At 34.4% G+C, this 23,394-nt stretch overlaps 1 protein-coding gene and 1 pseudogene across 1 annotated transcript; both read right to left on the bottom strand.

Moving 5' to 3' along the window:
• Nucleotides 1-212: 212 nt before the first annotated feature.
• Nucleotides 213-747, bottom strand: LOC118062749 (monothiol glutaredoxin-S9). Its single transcript, XM_035076593.2, has one exon. The coding sequence runs from the start codon at nt 607-609 to the stop codon at nt 310-312; it is 300 nt and encodes a 99-aa protein (XP_034932484.1). The 5' UTR covers nt 610-747; the 3' UTR covers nt 213-309.
• Nucleotides 748-2,598: 1,851 nt separating this feature from the next.
• On the bottom strand, nt 2,599-3,284 carry LOC118062756 (glutaredoxin-C11-like; annotated as a pseudogene).
• Between the last annotated feature and the right edge of the window lie 20,110 nt (nt 3,285-23,394).

The raw sequence follows: 23,394 nt of genomic DNA, 5'->3' as shown, positions 1-23,394 counted from the left end.
TCGTCTGAATACTTTCTGGAACTGATTAAAAGTTATTTTTCGTCGTGCTTTCAGATGTGGGGATAAAAGGTTGATGAAAATATTCAGAGATTGTGGCAATGTTTAAAATCTGCATTAAGCAAATAACCACATTTATATAAAGCTAACTTCATTAACATAAGAAACATATTACACACGAGCTAATCACAGCTAAGAAATACTTAACACAAACAACTTCTACATGACTACTAAGCATAGAACACACTAGCTAGACTACTAACCAAGCCAATTTTTATTCTTCCATCTTCATAATGAAGTGGTATATTAAGATTAGTTCTTGTAGGGTTTGAGCATTTGAATGAGTGAGCCACTTAGGTGGAGGGACATGACTTCGTTCGTGGAACCCATCAGCTTTCCACCGATAAAAACAGCCGGTACAGGCGCGTTACACCCCAACCTTGTGAGAGCCCTTTCCATTTCCCTGCCTTCAGGGTCTTGGTCAATCTCATAAACCAGAGGGTCCACCCCAATTTCTTGGAATAGAATTTTGACTGCATAACACAAGCAACATGAGCTCTTGCTGAATATCACTACCCCCTTCTCAGAGGCCAATCCCATCACCTTATCCATGTAATTGTCACTCCTGATTAAGCCTTCTTAGTTTGTGCAGGAGTATGATCGTGAAGAAGTCTTTGGTTTTCTCTAGAGCTTATTCAGATCCTAAAATTCAAATAGAATTGGTTCCAATGTGAGAGTAGGCAAGAGAGAAAAGGGTTTCAATTAAAGCTGAAGGTTGTTTGAACTTATGCTTTCATGCTAGACTATATATAGGACAGCTTAGGGGGAGTCATCAAAAGTCGACGAGCTTTACTTAGATGCCCATATGGGTGAAAGATACTTTCAGAGATGGGGACTACTGTGCCTCCATTGAGCTGAACAAGTTGACGGACAAATTTTGCTGCACCGGTGTATATTGTTCCAGTACTTACGATATTGACAATTTTACACATCTATTATAACCGTATGATATGACAACTAATTATATTTTTCTGAAAAAATAAATATATAGTTGTTTCCTTAAAAAAATTTACAAAATCATTAAATAGATCATAAAATCCTATTTTTACTAGGAAAACAACTAAAAATCTGAAAATCTAAAAAAAATTAAAACAAAATCCAAATTAAAACAATAAATCCATAAATACCTAGAAAAACTAACAAAATTGACTCAAACAAAAACTTCTAAACCTAATTTTGAAAAATCCAATGGTATGATAAATAATATAAATGGCTTCCTGAAACAAAAAACTACTTAAGAAAAAATTTGAGTTTGATTTAATGGTTGTATTTTTTTTTTTTAAGATGCTAAACTTAGTTTTGCATATCTAAATATTATTTTAATTCTATAAAAAATATTTATTAGACCATCCATATATAGTTTCTAGGTCAGATCTCATTTGGTTATATCATATCCTAACTTGAATACTCACAAACTTTAGTTTTACAAGCATCAACTACTGCTTCATCTTCACTGATATGGAAGGATAAAAGCTATGATCATGCTGTGATATCGATTCATAGAATCGGACACAATTATTAACAAACGTGTTCATGCTATTGACCATTTGTCCATCTTTTGCAGATTTTATGGACACAGAATATGATACTCTCTATAAATACACACAAAAAATAGAAATACTATGAAGGCTAGTCAATTTACCAGATTCCCACAATCACCTTCTTTGGAATCCTTTTGTTGAAAGATTGGGAACGAAGATTGCTTTCGGTGCTGCGATTCTTTGTGCTGCGCCTACCAAATTGCATGATTCCTTCGAGCCCACGATCATGTGAGACTCTATTGTATATAATACCGCTACATTCCAAACTGTGCAAGCTCTTGCATGTCAACAACGTCCGCACGTGCATACCAGAAATGCATCTCTTCTTGATTAAAATGGACAAGTGTTGTGTGTAAAGAATAAGTGAGTCCTGAGAGTCACCATAATTTCCATCATAGTAAGAAGAGTCCTGCAAGATATAAGAACACGTTGTATACACACACAACACACATGCTGACATGCAGGCGTTCAGATTTTCAAGTACATAAAATTTCCTAGTGTAGATTTCCAGATCATCATGTACAAACATTGGTGTATATAAGCGAGAGAATATTTATGCATAATGCATGACTACTGCCCATATCTAAATATGCACATCTATGAAACCATATGCATGCATCTCATATTATATTTATAAGTTAATTTAGCATTAAATCATGTTAGAAAGTTTTTTGCTTTCGGATATGAAGGAATACATGGGAGGCCATAAAAGTTCCAGCATCACCTTTTTGTCTTTCCCCTTGTCAAAGGTAATCCATGTATATAATATAAACTAATTAAAAGGTCTCGATTCCAAATTTAGGAGTAACCAAACCATGTTTAAGGTTATAATAAATCTTAAAATTACTTCAAGGAAAAGACACCATTTTATCCACAAATATTTCCCATCGGTTGACCGATTTTGACATGTGATTTTATAGATAGGTATTCATCCAACATAGTAAAATATGCAGAAAGTTTGGCAAGTATGTTTTTGAGTATGACAGAATTGAAAACATCATTGAAATCTTAAAAACCCACTGGAAACTGATCTTCAGGAATTCTTTTCATAATATTACATTTTTGCACACAATGTAGTCAGGGAACTCAAGAAAAAGAAAAGCCCTTAGTACAATTTTGTTCTCAACATAGCATAAGAGCTATTTTCATATATATTATACAGAATCAAAACTAAAGTACTATATGTGGCTTATTTGAGAGGTACTATAGCTAGAACCAGATTGCTTTTGCTTCCATGAGCATTTGTTTCAAAGAGCCATCCAGGTGCAGGGATAGCACATCTTTTGCTGATCCTACCACATTTTCCCACCTATGAAGACAGCTGGGACGGTGGATTGCACCCTAGCCCACGTAAAGCCCACTCCATTTCCCTCCCATTGGTTTCACGGTCAAGCTCATGAATTGCAGGGCTTGCTCCTAGTTCATAAAAAAGTGTTCTTGATACTATGCACATGCAGCATGAGCTCTTGGTGAAGATAACTGCAGCGTTCTTTGATGCCAACTCTCTGACTTGATCCATTTCTGAAACCTTTTCTTGGTGTTGCTAAGAAATGAAGTGATTCTTTTGCTAGATACAGCTAGCTAATTGCTAGTAGCTAGAATTTTCTTGGAAGAAACACAAAGTGAGGAGAAAAAAAAAACTGCAGGGAAGCAATTGCTGATCAGAGAAGAAGCTTGTAACTAGCTAGTTACTTAGGATTAGCTTTGGTGGACTTTGAGATTCATCGGGCCTTATTTATAAGGGCAGGTGAGGGTGGTGGATTGCATTGTTTAATCCATACTCCATAAAGGAAAAACAAAATACAGGATAAAAAGAGAAAGATCCTTCAGATATTTGTTTGGATAAGAAAAATATTGCAACTTATGATTTGTTTGATGTCGACCCCTTTTGTGTCATAAACAACTTCTACCATTCATGTATAACTGTAATTCAAATCTAGCATATAGATTTGTTTGTTTACATGAGATATAGCTAATTGATTGATTATAATCGGCATTAACTTTATTTATGTAAATATATTTAATTTATTAATAGTTTTATTTATTTATCTTTAATATTCAGTAAATATTTAATTAATGAATCTAATATTTGATTAATAAATCTATTGTAAAAATAAAGTTTTTTGGAGCAAAAGTATTTTGCAAAGGAAATTATAAAGTTGTTATAATTGTGAAATTTTTATTGCATCAAAAAGATTGTTCCTAAATATTCTTGGTCAACACTTTATTAAGACTGGACATTAATTAGAATTGTTGAGACTGATACATATTATGTTTTTTTTTCTTTATGAAAGAAAGTAATTATTCTCATAAGTTGAGGTATGAGGGATATCTAGAACTAATATGCTGTGTTTGTCGGATGACATATACTTTGAACTAACCCACGTGAGAATTTCATATGGACAAATCATTTGTGTTTAAAGAAAGGCTCACATGATAGTTGTGTAAATGATCTTTGGACTTGAGATCACTAAATTATCTTATATACGAAGTATTATGTTTTGATCCTACTACAAGTTCTCATAATCAAGGATATCAAATGGACAGGGTACAAAATGAACAGATATTGGATATAACATGAACTATATGAAGACATTTAAGTAACCAAGAGAGGATTCATCACCCTAAGTGAATTATAAAAAATATTTAATCTGTTGTCAAACTGTATTGATTGTAAATCTTTGCGCAAAGTCACTACAAGATTTCACAGTTTTACCGACGGAGAAATTCTGTTAGTGTGTGATTCATAGTTCATCGGTAATTTTATTATCGATGATATCACCAACAAAAACCGTTCGTCGGCTTTTCTTTTGTTGGTAATACCTCATTCCGTAGCTAAAGCGGTCGGTAAAAAAAAAACATTGCCGATGGTTTTACAAACGGAAATTGCGTGCCAAAAAAAAAAAGTTCCCGCTTGAAATATACCAACGGATTTATTCTGTCAATGAGAGTATGCAATATCGACAGACTATTTCCGTCGATGATTGTGAAATTTGCACTAAGCTACTATGAATGCCAACGGATTGATTCTGTCGCTTAACCCATCGGTGATTGCGAAATGTGAACCAAGCTTTTGTGAAATGCCGATGGAATTATTCCATCGGTAAATTCATCGCTAAGATCCCCGCTCTTTGTCAAAATGCCAACAGATACATTCCGTCGGTAAAAACCCTTGGTGAGTATTTTTTTATGTTTTTTATTTGCATAATTTTTTTTTAAAAAAATTAAATTATTTAGAATACATAATATAAAATTATATAATTAATTGTAAGAAAACCAATTATGCAAATAAAATTTTTATTAAACATCAAAAAATAAAGTTAAATAATATTCATTACAAATTAACATAATGGTGGGGATGGAGAGGAGGAAGAGGAGGAGGTTGGTTGTTTATACGGCCAAAAAGGAGGAGGCGCACATGGATCACCACTATGTGATGCCATGTTCATAACTATTTGAAGAAGTTGTTCATGATTCGTTTTTGAGTTTTGTATACTTCGTCGATAGGTGGTCGTATGTTTCGGTGAGCTGAGTCATGTGTTGCTCGAACTCCTTAGATTGGGTGCCCGATACTGATTGGGAGCTCCCAACAGTTGAGACACTACAAGCCGCTTGCAAGTTCTAGATCATAGTGTTAGAGTTCCCGTAAACTCGATTTTTATCGGGTCCACTAGATGATCCAACTTCCATCCACAAATCCAGATCGAATTCCGGATGGGTCAAAGGATCGTCCCCATACCTCTCCCTCAACCAACTATTATAGGTCTCCTGAAAATGAAAAAAGTAATCATCATATTCAATTCAATAAAAATAATAACTTACAAAAATAAAATGGTTGAACAAACATACCTCAAAGTGTTTGAGCACGAATGTCAACGAACTGTTGCGCCCTTTTTTGGCAGTCTTGACTCTGCACGTGCATCTCAATAAAAAGCTTCCATCAGGCTCGGCTCACGTCCAAGAGACATGACCTATAATGAAAAAAAATTAATTAACAATAAATTAATTTAACAATATATTTCATTTATATTAATTTTTACCATCTGTTTTACATGTGCAGCAAACAAAACGGAGCTGCCGGTATGCGTTGTCATCGAGCCATGAATTGACTGATTCTGGTTGCCAGCACCGGACAGTGAGCGTCGTGTAAACCACTCAGACGTCACTTGCTCAAGATAGAGCGGCCATATATCTATTGGGATATGATGCAACCATATTATTCGATAGTTTCACCCACATTTAACTAGTATGTTGCATATGTTTTATATATATAATGCCTTGATATTCTTTGTTTTATGTTTTGAAAGCACTTTTGGATGAAAGATGTAAAAAAGAGTAAGTTGGAGGTAATTGGCACATTTGACCTTCAGTCGATGTTTTGTGCAGAGCGTGAGCTGTAAATGTCGAAATGAAGTGATTCTAGTGGCATTAAAAATCTAACATCCATACCTTTCTAGATATCTAAGGCAAGACAATAAAATAAGAAAGAGCATGGAAATCGCAGCTTTCAAAGTCAAATCTCGCAATCTGCTAGTGTTGACCTTTGATCATTCCGACTTGAATATCTAGAGCTACAGAAGTCCAATTGATTCAAACTCAATTTTGTTGGATTCCTGATGTAAATGCCTATAAACGCTCCAAATTTCAGCCCAAAAAGAGTTCATTGGAGGGAGATATGATTTTTCAAAAATGACAACTGAATTCTACCAGCAAACAGGTTTCGTGAAGAAACGAGTCCAAATTATGTTTCAAAGCATCTAAACTGATATCCAAGTTTTTATTTTAGCAATTTAGCTCTCTAAGTTAAAGCTTGAAGATTTCATGCAAGACTATTTCTTCTTTTTTAGGAAAATAGTTATTAAAGTACTTAAATGTAAACTGTCTACTTAAGAGATGACTATTTTGTAAAATAGAGACTAGGGTTTCATAGGATATAAAAAGAATAAGAGAAGAGATCCGTAGCCAGCCAACAAGAGAAAAAATGCCCACCCTCCTCTAAAGAAAACCCTAAATCATGTATTCGTCCATCTTTTTGATTAGTTGTTCAACAAACATGCAAGGCTAAATCGTTTTTCTTGGTTGCAAGGACACAAAAACTTTTGAATTTCAAGAACTGTGAGATTTATTTTACCTTTTCTTTTTAGTTTATATGATGAATATGTTTGTTCTCCTATGCTTATTTTTCCTATGATTGTTTATTTTAATTGCTAGAGTGGACTCTAAGTTATTATTGTAGAAAATTTATTGCTAAGTTTGATATTAAAACCGAAGCTATGGTATATGAACCTGTGAAGTAACTGAGTTTAATAATTATGGCGGATCTACGTTATTAATCTTAAGGAGAATATTCAATCAAATCAAATATAGACTACGGACAGTTATGTTTTCTTGATTAATTAACTTATCTAGTTCTTAAGGCTGCCATTGAATTAAATTACTAGTGCGGACACTGTGGTTGTTTGATGGTTAGGGTTAGTTATACGACGGATCCGTTAACTAACCAATGTTAAGAAGCGATAAATATTCAGAATATAAATTGATGTTTTGTTTTCATGATCAGTTCTGATTTCTATAGGTGGATGTGTGCTTGTGACCAAGGTTTGTTCTCTTGATAATTTTCTGATTTTATTAAATTTTGTTTGATAGTTTTCTATTTTATTTTGTTTTAGCCTAGATAACGTCCAAACCCCCCCCCCAAATTGCATATCATCTAGCATAAAAATCTGACTTGAACCTTTCTCGTGGGATCGACCCTTTGCTTGCTCTATACTATCTTGTGTGTTGTGTTTGAAGCTAGGGTAACTAATTAGTGTGACCGCCACATCATTCCAACCTTGGAGACCATTATCTCTCGCGGTTTTTTTTGCCTTTTTTTGTGCTTCATACCACAAATCACACAACCTGCTTCCATAGTGAGAAATTAAATTTTCAAACATAAATTGTTTCTAAAAAAATGTTGTATTGTTTTCAATGTTACCTAGTTGTTGCGTGATTTTCCCACACCCTCCTCATAGCAGTGTCATGCGCACTGTCCCAATTCGAATTGTCCTATATATAAATAATTAATTTTAAATAAAAAAAATAATTTATTTACAATTATATTAATAATTTATTAGAAATAAGCTAGAAATTATAAATTAACACCAACCTTAAATCTGTCAAACCATGCATTGATTTAAGGTGTCCATTCAGGAGGTTTGGATATGTGACTCCATTGAAATAATAGAATCTCCATCGACGATTTAAACGCCAATGATATTACTTAGGCGGCCTCAATGTTTGTGAACCTGAAAATAAATGAAATTAATGAAATAGTGATTAGTTGTTTATAAATTATGTTATAATTTTTTAAAAAAAAAAAAACTAAAACCTTAACAAACTTACATTGAAAGGTCGTCCTTCCATTGTACCTCGTACTTGCGGGTGAATTGATTTTGCTGTGAAGGCACGACGTCTCTATGCTGTGAACTAGCACTGGAAGAGGCAGCATCAGTTGACAGCGCAGGTGGCGTAGGTGCCTTTTCTTGAAAGGCACCTAAGGATATATCATCCTCGCTACTAGAAGAACTAGTTGTGATCATACGTGACCGATGAGCTGTGAATTTTGTTCTATGCATCTACACAATTTTATATGAATAATTATATAATTAAATTCGAAAAAAAAAAATTCGACAGCACCTCCCCTATATTGGATACCACCCAAATCCACAAACCTGCAAATATTGACAATAGCCACAACCAATTGACCAAATCTATACTAATTATTCCAACATATTCAATTACTAATTCTAAAGTAAAATTCAACATTAACAATTACAATTCAACAAATTATTCAATAATTATGCCAATACAATGATAAAATATATTCAATAAATTAAAAAAAAAAAACTCTAGACTAACAATTATAATCAATGGAAATAATTAAACACAAATCATGCAATAATAAAGTAAAATTACTAATTATTCCAACATATTCAATTACTAATACTAAGGTAAATTCAACACTAACAATTACAATTCAATAAATTATTCGATAATTATGCCAATACAACAATAAAATATATTCAATAAATTCAAAAAAACTCTCGACTAACAATTAAAATCAATGGAAATAATTAAACACAAATCATGCAATAATAGAGTAAAATTACTAATTATTCAAACATATTCAATTACTAATTCTAAGGTAAATTCAACATTAACAATTACAATTCAACAAATTATTCAATAATTATGCCAATACAACAATAAACTATATTCAATAAATCCAAAAAAAAAAACTATAGACTTTAGAAATGAAATATGCTTACCTTAATAATGTGTTTATTTCAAGACTTTATCTACATTATAAAAATACATCAAAACAAAAAACATAACAAAAATAAAAATAGCTAAACTAAAAAAAATCCTTAAAGTAAAATGAAATAGAGGAAACACATAACTTTTGATTTGATGAAGATTCAAAAATAAAAATACCAACCTTTGCAGAAATCTTGAAGGAAATGAGATGGAAAAAATCGAAGAAGAGGGGAAATTAAGAACGGAGGAGATGAAAAAATGAACTGAAGGGGCGTCGCTGGGATTTATAGGGTAGTTTTACCGATGGTAATAAAAAATATATATTATTTTAATTTATTTTCAAAAATCTATTGGTAAATTTTGAATTTCACACCAATGTTTTTAATTACCCTCCATATTTCTCGTGGTCCGTTGACAACCTAACACGGTCAGAGATGCATTTAATGCACCACTCTTTGTAATTTGTACATTCCGTCAGTGATTTTTTTGGTAATATTGACCCGCCAATAACTTACCAACGGACTGGAATCCATCGGCAACGTCATCGATGATTGTGGCATTTTTGGTGATTATTTTTTAAACTCTCTGTGAAATGTTGACGGATGGTTTTCTGTCTGCAAAAGTCATCGGTAATTATGGCATTTCAAGTAATTATTTTTGAACTCTCAGTGAAATGCCAATAGACCTTATTCCATCGGTTTGGACATCGGTAATTGTGGCATTTCAAGTAATTATTTCTAAACTCTCTATGAAATGCCAATGAACCTTATTTCATTAGTATGGAAATCGGTAATTATGGCATTGTACAAGAAAGATTATATTTGTATTACCAATTTACCTTCCTACAAACATTTAAATGATAAACTGTCCATCGCACAAAACAATAACAACAATGCTTAAACAATACATAAACTTATAAAATAAATATTTCGTGTTACAAAATATATCATCCATAATATATATTACATGAAAAAAACATTTTACATAGGCTTCATTTTGATAGTTAGTCAAAATTTTCTTCTTCTTTGTCATCAATTGAATAGTCATCACCTTCATCGCAATCTTCAATATGGATATCATCATCTTCATCGACATTTGTTTGTCCGCTAGAGCTCAAAACAACATTCAACTCCTCTACATCAACATTAACAAGACTATCATTGAAAACATGAAAATTTGAATTTTCTTCCAAGTCAATCGAAGGAGCAACTCGATATGGTTTAGCCTTACTCACTAACTTGAAAGACTTCATCTCGCATACTTGTGTCTTTGTTCTCATCCTGAACAAGTTCAACACGACCCCTGGGCTTCATTTTTAAAACGGACAACCAATGCACTCTTGATCGATCCTTTCTAAATGAAGGGGTGTATGTGTACTAAACTTGTTGACATTGCTTTGCGAAAACAAAGACATCATTTACGTTGCGGAGTCTAGCTTTTGAGTTGATTTCGACCAAACTATAATGTAGATCAACTATGATTCCTCTGTCAATTGTATCATACCAATAGCATTTGAATAAAAACACTCTATTCTGCTCGCTATGATATTATAGTTCAACAACCTCTTCTAATCTACCATAGTAGTCAACTTCTAACTCATTACTAGTCGATCTCTTAACACAAACACCGTTGTTGTATATCTTTCTTCCATGCCCATATTCTTCAGTATGGAAAACATATCCATTGATAAAAAAAAACCCGTTGTAACACTTAACGTTTCTTTTAGGGCCCAGGCTTAGTGAAGACAATAACTTAACAACACTCCTTCCCATTTGATAAACCTTGTGCAGCGAAACAGAATTTCACTGCCCAATACACAAATCAGCAGTGAATATTAATTCGCTGTAGGAGGTTCAGTCGCGGCAGCGAAACAGAATTTCGCTGCGCAATACACAAATCAGCAGCGAATATCGATTCGCTGCAAGAGGCTCAGTTTCGCCAGCGAAACAGAGTTTCGTTGCACAACACACAAATCGGAACCATTAATTCCAGCAACAACATCACAGCAAAACACATTAATTCCAGCAGCAACATCACAGCAGTAAACATTAAATTTCAGCAACAACATCACAGCAGAACACATTGATTTCAACAACAATCATCACAGCAGAACACATTAATTCCAGCAGCAACATCACAGCAGAAAGCATTAAATTTCAGCAGAACACACACACACATGCATGCTGGCCTACCCCATAGTTAAAGCCAGCCTTCTACCATAATTTGTTAGATGTTCTGAAATTGACTTTATTTCACTTCTGTTTGCTAGTTCTCCTAGTTAATTTCAGTTTCCCTCATAGCTGGCTTAGGTCTTAGATCAATTTTTCTTAGGGTTTTTCTTCTTCATTTTCGTTTTTGATCTTAAGGGGGAGAGGAAAGGAAGTTTCATGACCCATACCTTTTGAATTTAACTAAGTTTGAGGAAGGTTTGACACTATTCTTTTCTCTTCAGCTGCTGGTTCTCCTCCTTCTTCTTTCTCTCACGTTTTCCAGCTCTCTTTTTCCTCTCCTCTATACTGCTGCCCACTCCTCTCTCAAGGTCTCATCTCTCCCTCACAAGCTCACAAGGCAATCTCTATTGGTTTGATTCACGTTTTTGTTGTGAAAGGGGAAGGGAAGAATGGCATGCAGCTGCTGGTTTGGGAAGAAGATGGGTCATTCTCTCTCCCCTCTTTGTATTTATACTACCCATCAAATGAAATGGGTTGTTTGGGGGTTGGTTTAGGTGTGTCCTTGACACGACCAAAAGCTTGATGTCTTTTCCCAAGTGCAGGAGTGTCGAAGTAATAAATAACCCGGCAAGACCGGGGTCGAACCACAGAGAGGTTAATTGTATAAATTATAAATAACAAAACAACAACAACAACAATAATAATTACAATAATAATTACAATACTCAGTACGTGGCGTTGTTACACCTGAGAATGATCCAAAAGACCGGGTCACAGGTTTCCAGCCTATATACTGAGTTTATGAAAAGATCAAAGGGATATATTACAGAATGTAAATAACAACAATAACAATAATAATAATAACAATAGTAGTAGTAGTAGTAATAGAAGAAGATGAAGAAATTAATGAGAACTTTGAGTTGGAAGATTAATGTAAGGATTAACCAACGATAAAAACGAATGTCAAGGTTAGAGGATCCACTAACGGTACTTCAAACAAGTATAATATAAACTCTTATTACTCAATTGGAAATCACACATAAAGGAGGTTCCCATCAGATTATAAATTTGTTAACATAATTACATTAGTTATCTTATTCGAATAAAGCTAATACTTGTAAATGTTGGCAGGCATTCATGATTATAACTTATGTTAACAACAAATCAAGTCCCTTTCATAGCTCAGTGTCGGTTATACCATACAGTATGGGCTATGAAAAGTACCAAGTATTTGTTGTACCAAGTGTTATACAACATAAATCTAGATTAACCATTTAACAAGCAAAGTATTAAAAGTGAACAAGATAACAAATATAAAACATGTTAGTATCCAACGTTAAGGTCCATGTTAAGTTTATATTATACTTATTCTTACACCATTAGTGTACCCTTTTCACCTTGACATAATTAACTTAGCTAAACATAATGAAAGAAAGAAACATAAATGAAACAAGGTAAGAACATAAATGAGAAAGAAGTTAACTAAGTAAAGGAAAGGAAATTAAGTGCATAAACTTGATATTAATGAAAGCAAAACATAAGCAATACAAAGAGAGAAAGCAAGAGCATGATCTTGATCTGGAAACCAAGATGCCTCAATACATGGTAAGTGCCTCCTTTTATAGGCCAAAATTTGGAACTATTGATTTGTTGACTAATTGATGAGTGGGTGGCCACATCTTGACTAGATAACAATCCTTATCTTCTTGTCTGATCAAGACGTCATTGCTAACATCATAATTTGCCCAGAATCCTCATGAATGTTCTAGGAAATTGTCTCAGCTTTCCAACAAAAAAAAGATGAGGTCATTTGGACTTCTAGAACTCAAGATATGGGCTGAACACTAAATAGTGTTTGGGCTGCAGGACAGCTTCGGACTTCTTCGTTGTTCCTTCAATTTGGACTTCAAAACGACCTTTTCAAATCTTGGGCTCCTCATGAAAGTTGTAGGCTTTTGTCTTACCTTTCCATCCATATAAAGTGGACCTAAATCCGAAATCTAGAGCTCTAGATATGATCCAATTACCGAGCAATGTTCCGGTTTGGACTGCACCGACATCTCTTTTCTAAGTTTGGCCATCTCTTTGTCCTTTAACTTTCAATGCTTAAACTCATCAATCAATCCTTTTATTTATGTGATAGTCCTGCATTTAAAATGAGCATTTACCATAAATTAAGGTATCTTATAATATCAAACTTGTTATTATAAAAACATGCTTTAGTTAAGGAGTTATTGATACTTCAAGTGCAAAATGATGATATAAAACCTTGATAAACATGCACTTTTAAGTACTAATCACACCCCCCAACCAGCTTATTACTAGTCCCTAGTAATCTAAAGCGTTAAAATAGAGAAACAATTTGCAAGTTCCACAAAGCAAGGCATTCATCATTCAACTTCCATTAATCTATCCAGATAAACAAACTCTCATTAAATTTATATTCCTGCTTCATACTTCGTAAACAAGATATTAATAAACCTTCTTTTTGTGTGCTCAATGAAAACATAGATGATGGGGCTTTTGTTGGAAGAAAACAATATTATGTTCAAATGTTTAAGGTGAACTTCCTTGGGTTGGGGATTTTTTCTTCTTTTTTTTTTTTCTCTTTTTTTTCTCTTTTTATTTTCTTTTTATTTATATACACATACAACTTAAAAACACAATGTATCTTTAACCCATGTAACGAGTTTTAGGCTAATGACTCCCAGACCAGTTGGTCTTAGGGCATTAGGTGTTGAGACACCCCTACGAGCTTAACAACTCGGGTTGCAGATACTGATACGTAGATAGTGCAATGTTTGATTCCCTTAAGCTTTTCTCCTTAACCCATGTAACAAGCTTTGGGCCAATAGCTCCCAAGTCAGTTGACTTTAGGGTATTAGGTGTTAAAACACCCCTTCGGGCTTAATTGCTTAGGTTAGGGAGGCTACGAAACCAAACTTATCCACGTTTTATTATCATCAATACTATCTTTTTTTTTTTTCTTTGCAAATTATATACTATCCTTTTCCCTAAGTTGTTACCTTCAACAAAAGAACATAATTAATGTAATAATCCAATGTGCAACCCACAATCATATGTTAAAGTGTGTGTGTGAAAATGAAGGTTTAATAATACTTGTTAAATGAGTGTAGGAGCAGAATCAAGTGATAACAATGTGAGAGTTTGTAAACCTGAATATTTCAAGAAGTATTATGATAGACCTTGGTAATGAAACTTACTAAGATGCGTCTCTAGAGTCAATAAAATTGATTCCATACTCTGCCATCCTAATAACAATTTTGTCAAATGGTTTTAATAATAGCAAAAACAGTTAGCAAGTTATTATTTTTTTTTTTTTAAACTACTACCCTCTCCCCCCAACCAAAACGAGACATTGTCCTCAATGTCCTAAGGTAGAAAGATAAAGTATAGAAGACATCACCTGAAATAGCGAATAATGACAAACCTGAAACACACTTAAAACAAATATAAGAAGTAACAAAAACAAAATAATATGCTATTAATAAAACCAAAAGACACAAGGTTTCACAAATGAAGGCTCAAATCTAATCTAAGCTTTTTACTTTATTTTGACAAAGCATGTATGTACAGGTAGTTGTGATTGTGGCTCACATCTTCCCTTGGTTTTACGTCCAAGAACGGCTTAAACGCCCTCTATGGGTCGGGGATAGGCTTCCCATCCAGTTTTCTTAAAAACTGGCAAACAGGGTCTTTTTTAGTCAGATTCCCAAGACTAAGTCGATCATGTTCTTTATGGAATTGTGTCATAAGTCATGAAATGCACAATGCACATTGCCACCAGGATATGTTGCAAAAGTCAATAAAAGATTATCCAAAGATTCCTTATGTCTTGAAATAAATTCTGACTTTTGACAATTTTCACAAGTTTTGCAGAACACATGTGTGTCTTTGAACATGGTGGGCCAATAGAATCCAGATTGTAAGATTTTTACAGTAGTCCTTTTCGACGAGAAATGACTCCCACATGCCTCAGAATGACAAAGTTTAATGACACTACTTACCTCATTGTCGGGAATGTATCTTTGAAATATTTGATCAGGAAAATTTTTTGAATAAGTAAGGGTCATCCAAATAAAAGTTCTTCACTTCGTTCAAAAACTTTCCTTTGTCTTCGATACTCAAGTGAGCTGGCAAATCTCCTGTTGCAAGAAAATTGATATTTTTAGCAAACCAAGGTATTGAACTGAGAGAAAGTAAGGATTCTTCAGGAAAGTAATCATCGATTGGTGGGATGTCAAATGTCAAATCTGTTTGTCACTTTTGACACAAGATCAACATCAATATTTTTGGTGCCTTTTTCATCCGTGATTTCTTCCTGAGAATAAATCATTTGCAAATCTTCAGATTCATCCAACTCAATTTTACTCAAAGTAGATTCAAGTTGATCATGAATTAATTCTTCAATAAGATCTACTTCTTGTAAATCATTATCATCTCCAGGTTGCTTGCAAATGTTGAAAATATTCATCTCTAATGTCATGTTTCCAAAAGATAACTTCATGAGTCCATTCCTACAATTAATCAATGCATTAGAAGTTGCAAGAAACGGACGTCCTAAAATAATAGGAAATGAATTACATGCTTCAACAGGTTGCGTGTCCAAGACAATAAAATCCACAGGATAAATGAATTTATCGACTTGTACTAACACATCTTCGATTATTCCTCTAGGCACTTTTACAGATCTATCGGCGAGTAAAAAGAGTTACAGAAGTTGGTTTTAACTCACCTAGATTGAGACTTTGAAAAACTGAATATGGAAGTAAATTCACACTAGCTCCAAGATCAAGTAAGGCTCTTTCAATTTTATGTTCTCCAATAAAGCAAGAAATTGTAGGACAACCAGGGTCTTTATATTTCAAAGCATTATTGTTCTGAAGAATGGCACTTACTTGTTCGGCTAAAAAGGCTTTCTTTTTCACATTCAGTTTTCTCTTCACAGTGCACAGATCTTTCAAAAAATTTAGCATAGGAAGGTACCTGTTTAATAGCATCCAACAAAGGTATATTGATCCTTACCTGTTTGAAAATTTCAAAGATTTTAGAGTTGTGATTGACTTTCCTTTGTTTGGTCATGGCATGAGGAAATGGAAGTGCTGGCGGGGAATCAGCCTTCTCTTTTGCAATGTTCAGGTTCAACCCCTTCCTTACCCTCAGAGATAGACTCATCATCTTTCTCACAAGGTTCAAGAATGGGTTTTTTCAATAACCTTACCACTACGAAGAGTGATGACTGATTTGACTTGATCCATGTGTTGGCTTCCAGAACTACTCGCATTTGCATTGTATTGCCCCTTTGGATTTTGTTGTGGTTGAGATGGAAACTTACCTTTCTCTTGGAAACTGAGAGCAGATGTTAATTTTGCAAGAGCATCTTTAAAATCGGTCATGCTTTGAGCAAGTTGAGTGTTGATTGTCTCCTGCTTTTCAATGAATGCATGCAATGTTTCCTCAAAATTTCTTCTAGGAGGTGCATATCCATGAGAATTTTGGAAATTATGGTGTGCTTGAAACGGTGGATGTGAAGTTTGTGCATTGTTGCTATCACTCTTCCAACTAAAATTTGGGTGATTTCTCCAACCAGGGTTATATGTTTGTGAGTATGGGTTATGGTTGGGTCTTTGGAAACTGTTTAAAGCATGGGCTTGTTCATGGAGGCATTCCTTGAAAGAAGGCAAAGTTGGACAATCATTGGTTGCATGCTCATTTGTTTCACAGATTTGACACACAATGTCTTGAACAGATTTTAATTGACCACTCTTTTTTAATTCTAGTGCCTCGACTTTTCTAGCTAAAGATGCAAACTTGGCTTGGAGGTCATGATCTTCCCTAAGGTTGTGCATACCCCCACTAGATGTATGAGGTTGAGTTTTACCTGGTGCCTCATAAGTACCTGTGGTGTCCCAATTTTGAGCATTTTCAGCTAGCAAGTCTAGGTACTCCATTGCTTCATTAGGGTCTTTATCTTCAAAAGTTCCATTGCACATCAATTCAACCATTTGCCTATCTCTAGGTGTTAAACCCTCATAAAAATATGAAACCAATCTCCATGTTTCAAAACCATGATGTGGGCAAGTATTAAGCAAATCTCGATACCTATCCCAACATTGGTAAAATGTTTCTCCTGGTTTTTGAGTGAAAGTGATGATTTGTCTTTTGAAAGAGTTTGTTCTGTGAGATGGAAAAAACTTCTTTAAAAATTGTTGTTGCATATCATCCCAAGCATGAATGGATCCTGGTCTCAAATTTTGTAGCCATGTTTTAGCTTTATCTTTTAATGAAAAAGGAAAAAGCTTTAATCGAATGGTGTTCATGCTACAATTTGAGTTATTATAGGTATTACAGACCTCCTCAAATTCCCTTAAATGCAAGTATGGATTTTCTAAGTCTAAGCCATGAAAAGATGGTAAAAGTTGAATAATGCCTGGCTTAAAATTAAAATGAGATGCATCAGGAGGGAAAACTATGCATGAGGGTGCACTTGTTCTTGTGGGATTCATGTGGTCTCTAACTGTTCTCATACAGTTATTCTCATTATTCTCATTATGAAGTGATTGATTATCTTCTTCGGCCATATTTTCTGAAAATGATGAGGATAGCCTACAAAGTCGACCACTTAATGTACGTGACCAAACTCTCATGCACTTGTAAGAAGAGAATAAAAGGAAGAAAAGAAAAGAGAAGAAAAGGAAACAAAAGAAAACAAAAGAAACAAAGTTAAATAAAATGAAAAGTGAAAAGAGAAAATAAAATAAATATTATAATTTATACAAGAATTTACCTCCCCGGCAACGGCGCCAAAAACTTGACACGACCAAAAGCTTGATGTCTTTTCCCAAGTGCAGGAGTGTCGAAGTAATAAATAACCCGGCAAGACCGGGGTCGAACCACAGAGAGGTTAATTGTATAAATTATAAATAACAAAACAACAACAACAACAATAATAATTACAATAATAATTACAATACTCAGTACGTGGCGTTGTTACACCTGAGAATGATCCAAAAGACCGGGTCACAGGTTTCCAGCCTATATACTGAGTTTATGAAAAGATCAAAGGGATATATTACAGAATGTAAATAACAACAATAACAATAATAATAATAACAATAGTAGTAGTAGTAGTAATAGAAGAAGATGAAGAAATTAATGAGAACTTTGAGTTGGAAGATTAATGTAAGGATTAACCAACGATAAAAACGAATGTCAAGGTTAGAGGATCCACTAACGGTACTTCAAACAAGTATAATATAAACTCTTATTACTCAATTGGAAATCACACATAAAGGAGGTTCCCATCAGATTATAAATTGTTAACATAATTACATTAGTTATCTTATTCGAATAAAGCTAATACTTGTAAATGTTGGCAGGCATTCATGATTATAACTTATGTTAACAACAAATCAAGTCCCTTTCATAGCTCAGGTGTCGGTTATACCATACAGTATGGGCTATGAAAGTACCAAGTATTTGTTGTACCAAGTGTTATACAACATAAATCTAGATTAACCATTTAACAAGCAAAGTATTAAAAGTGAACAAGATAACAAATATAAAACATGTTAGTATCCAACATTAAGGTCCATGTTAAGTTTATATTATACTTATTCTTACACCATTAGTGTACCCTTTTCACCTTGACATAATTAACTTAGCTAAACATAATGAAAGAAAGAAACATAAATGAACAAGGTAAGAACATAAATGAGAAAGAAGTTAACTAAGTAAAGGAAAGGAAATTAAGTGCATAAACTTGATATTAATGAAAGCAAAACATAAGCAATACAAAGAGAGAAAGCAAGAGCATGATCTTGATCTGGAAACCAAGATGCCTCAATACATGGTAAGTGCCTCCTTTTATAGGCCAAAATTTGGAACTATTGATTTGTTGACTAATTGATGAGTGGGTGGCCACATCTTGACTAGATAACAATCCTTATCTTCTTGTCTGATCAAGATGTCATTGCTAACATCATAATTTGCCCAGAATCCTCATGAATGTTCTAGGAAATTGTCTCAGCTTTCCAACAAAAAAAAGATGAGGTCATTTGGACTTCTAGAACTCAAGATATGGGCTGAACACTAAATAGTGTTTGGGCTGCAGGACAGCTTCGGACTTCTTCGTTGTTCCTTCAATTTGGACTTCAAAACGACCTTTTCAAATCTTGGGCTCCTCATGAAAGTTGTAGGCTTTTGTCTTACCTTTCCATCCATATAAAGTGGACCTAAATCCGAAATCTAGAGCTCTAGATATGATCCAATTACCGAGCAATGTTCCGGTTTGGACTGCACCGACATCTCTTTTCTAAGTTTGGCCATCTCTTTGTCCTTTAACTTTCAATGCTTAAACTCATCAATCAATCCTTTTATTTATGTGATAGTCCTGCATTTAAAATGAGCATTTACCATAAATTAAGGTATCTTATAATATCAAACTTGTTATTATAAAACATGCTTTAGTTAAGGAGTTATTGATACTTCAAGTGCAAAATGATGATATAAAACCTTGATAAACATGCACTTTTAAGTACTAATCAGTCCTTATCCTTGTTTGGTTTATCTAAAATCAGTTTTACCCCTCCCTCCCAGCTCTGCGTCACTGTTGATTGAGAAATCGGCAGCGAAAACTGCATCGCTGCCGATTTCTGCCTCGGCAGCAAAAACTGCGTCGCTGCCGATCCAGAAATCGGCAACAGAAACTGCGTCGCTGACGATCAAGAAATGGGCAGCGAAAAACTGTGTCGCTGCTGATTTCTGTATCGGTAGGGAAGGCTGCGTCGCTGCCAAATCCAGAATCGGCAGCGAAAACTGCATCGCTGCCGATTTCTGCATCGGCAGCGAAAACTGCATTCATCATCATCTCTCTCTCTCTCTCTAAATATATATATTTTTATTTGGGTGTTTACAGGATGAGTGTTTGCATAAACACGTGGCAGTCATGACTCTTCATTCCATATAATAAGCATTCCTCTATATTAACCAGCCTTGATATGTTCGAGGCATGTCCATCCGGAAAACGCAAACTCTTAAGACATTTGTAGACTAGTGGTTGTGCGTGTTTCTCTAACACAAAGCTTGTTCTTGGTTTTGCTACTCGTGACTCATCACAAACCAACTTTATATTTTTTCAGTTATAGAACAAAGCTATATCCAATCTAACCTGGATGTTGTCCTTTTTCTTCCCTTTCACATCCATGACGGTGTTGAAAATGTTCTCAAACATGTTCTTTTTAATGTGAATGACATCACGGTTATGGCGGAGAAGATTGGTCTTCCAATAAGGAAGCTCATAAGAGATACTTCGCTTTACCCATTTATGGGTCAAACCCAAACCAGGAAACTTTTGCTTACCTGATTGAAGACCAAACACAATGTCACTGTACTCTCATACAACATCATGTAATTCTTCACCAGAAAGACGCGGGGATGCAACATCCTTTTCAACTCTAACAATAAAGAAATCTTTTCAGTTCTTTCTGTACCTATGATTATGTGGCAAGAAACGACAATGACAGTCAAAAAAAGAAGCTTTACCTTTGTTTGTTAGCATGAATGCCTTGTTGTTTTCCATGTAGTATGGACATGCTAGTTTTCCATGCGTGATCCAACTAGAAAGCATTCCATAAGCTGGAAAATCATTGATAGTCCACATCAAAGCCGCCCTCATAAGGAAATTTTGTTTCCTTGATATATCATAAGTCAAAGCTCTGGAGGACCACAATTGTGTCAACTCATCAATCAATGGTCGAAGACAAACATCTATATTGCAGCTCAGGCTGCTTGGACCGGGTATGACACTAGATAAAAACATTAACTCCGGCCTCATACACATTTTTTGTGGCAAGTTATAAACCGTAAGTATGACCGGTCAACAAGAATAAGGAGTAGCAAATGACCCAAATGGGTTGAATTCATCTATACACAACCCAAGATGCACATTCCTTGATTTAGCTGAAAAGTGAGGATGCACACTGTTAAAGTGTTTCCATGCTTCGCCGTCAGAATAATGCACCATCACTCCATAAACTGCATCGTGTGATTAGTGCCATGTCATATGCTCAGCAGTTGTTTGTGACATGAATAACCCCTGTAGTCTAGGTGTGATTGGGAAGTATCTAAGTTTTTTATATGCCACTAGAGTCTTTCCCCTGCTAGTTCTGGGTTTATAATGGGAATGCTCGCATGTCATGCACTCGGTCATCTGAGCATTTTCAAGGTAGTATAACATGCAAAAGTTAAGGCACATGTCAATTTTCTAGTATCCTAAACTGAGGGGTTTCATCATGGACTTTGCAGTATAGAAGTTATCTGTCAGCCTGTTCCCTTCAGGTAAAATGCTTCTCGCCCATTCAATAATTTTTTCATACCCGACCTTACTCAACCCGTGATCTGACTTGATGGTGAACACTTATGTTACGGTCAATAATTTATTGTGGTTTATGCAACCATCCTATAATGGTTCGTTAGAATCTTTCAACAAATCAAAAAACCTAGTTGCATCTACATTAGGTTCTTCTTCTATGATTGGACATTGACTGACATTACCTTGATTTATTCTCATTGCATTCATAACCATATTCCTGTAAGGATTAGTGTTGTCATTTGTCGCTTCATGCACATTGCTAGCACTAGAAGTTGACCCAACCACCCTTTCTCCTATTCTCTTCTTACTAACAAATACTTCTACATATGTATACCAACACTGGTAATTCTCTATAAACCCTTTATATAGAAGATGCATCATTACAACATCTGAATGCATATACTTTTTATTTTGACATTTCCTGCATGGACACTTAATATCGCTTCTAGTAAAATTTCTAGGAATAGATGTTGTGAAAATAATAAAACCCTGAACCCCGTTACAATAATCCATCCTCCACAATCCTTGGGGTGAATAGTGATACATCAATGAACGAACATCCATGACTTATATCAAACCTTTATAAAATTATGATGACAACATGTATTAATTAACTATGTTAGGTAAATAAACTTGCAAAAATATTGGTTTACCTCGAGATTATCCAACAAACCAATTACAACTTCTCATAAATATTAAATATTCATTATCAATTATCAACATCCATACAAATTAATGCATATCAATTTATGAAAATTACAACTCCGCAATACCATTGATAAAACTTAAAACGAACCCATTAAACAAGCTATTAATTATTTCAAAACAGCACATGTAATAACGTAATTCAATAAAGTTTCAACAATTTACAAACAAAAACAATCTTACAAAATCTAAAACAAACCATAACAAGTATAAAACTATACATTCATTTACTAAAAGTTTGTTTGAGAAATAACAATAAAACATGTACATCTACTAACAAAATACATATACTAAAAAAACAATAAAATTGACATTTAAATGTTAAAATTTTAAAAGATAGAATCACTTATAAAAATTGATAAAATCCATCGGTAAATCAGAACACGGATGTTGTGACAACAAAACTTGAAGAAATATAACTTGATGTGCTGAGAAGAGGGAAATTTTTTTTTTGGGGGGGGGTTTGGTTGTTTGCAGTTGGGGAGAGTTGGGATGGGGAAGAAGAAGGAGAAATAGGGGAGGATATGTTCGATAGAGTGGGCATATATTAACTTTTGCCGACGGAGTCACCAATGGAAGTATTTTGTCGATGAGTTTGTTGGCTATTCTGACGGCAAAAAGGGCACGTCACTGTACGGATCTTCCATTTTGAATCCCTTGGTAATTCCATTGGCATTTTAAACGATGAACCAGTCACGTCACCATATGGAGTTGTCGTTTTTAATCCCTCGATGATTTCATCGGAAAAAAACCACTCGCAAAAACCTCCACATCAGTGAACCACCTTTTTTTTAATTCTAAACATTCTGTCTATAATTCAGTCGGCAACTACCGACCGAATGTTTTTGTCGATATATACCGACAGAATAATGGACGGAAAAAATTGTGTTGGTAATTTCGACCTCAAATTACTGACAGAAGTATTCCGTCGGTAAATCTGTTGGTATTAAGCGAATTTCTGGTAGTGGGTAAAATGAGATTTGAAAGGAGTTTTAAATATTATTTAAAGCATAAATGACTATGGTGTTGAGAACAAAATGATTTGGTAGAGTAGACATACTTCATACTATAATGTCTAAATTGGAAAATTGTTAATGAAAGGATAACAATTACATGTGAGCTATATGAAGCTATTTAAGTAATCAAGAAAAGATCCATCACCTTAGGTGAATTAGAAAAAAATGTTTCATTTAGTTCTTAAAAAGTATTGATTGTAAATCCTTGCGTA

The sequence above is a fragment of the Populus alba genome, chromosome 2 (genome assembly GCF_005239225.2).
Source record: "Populus alba chromosome 2, ASM523922v2, whole genome shotgun sequence".
In the NCBI taxonomy this organism is placed as follows: Eukaryota; Viridiplantae; Streptophyta; class Magnoliopsida; order Malpighiales; family Salicaceae; genus Populus; species Populus alba.
Note: the sequence above shows the minus strand (reverse complement) of the source record. Positions and strands in the feature narration are given on the sequence as shown.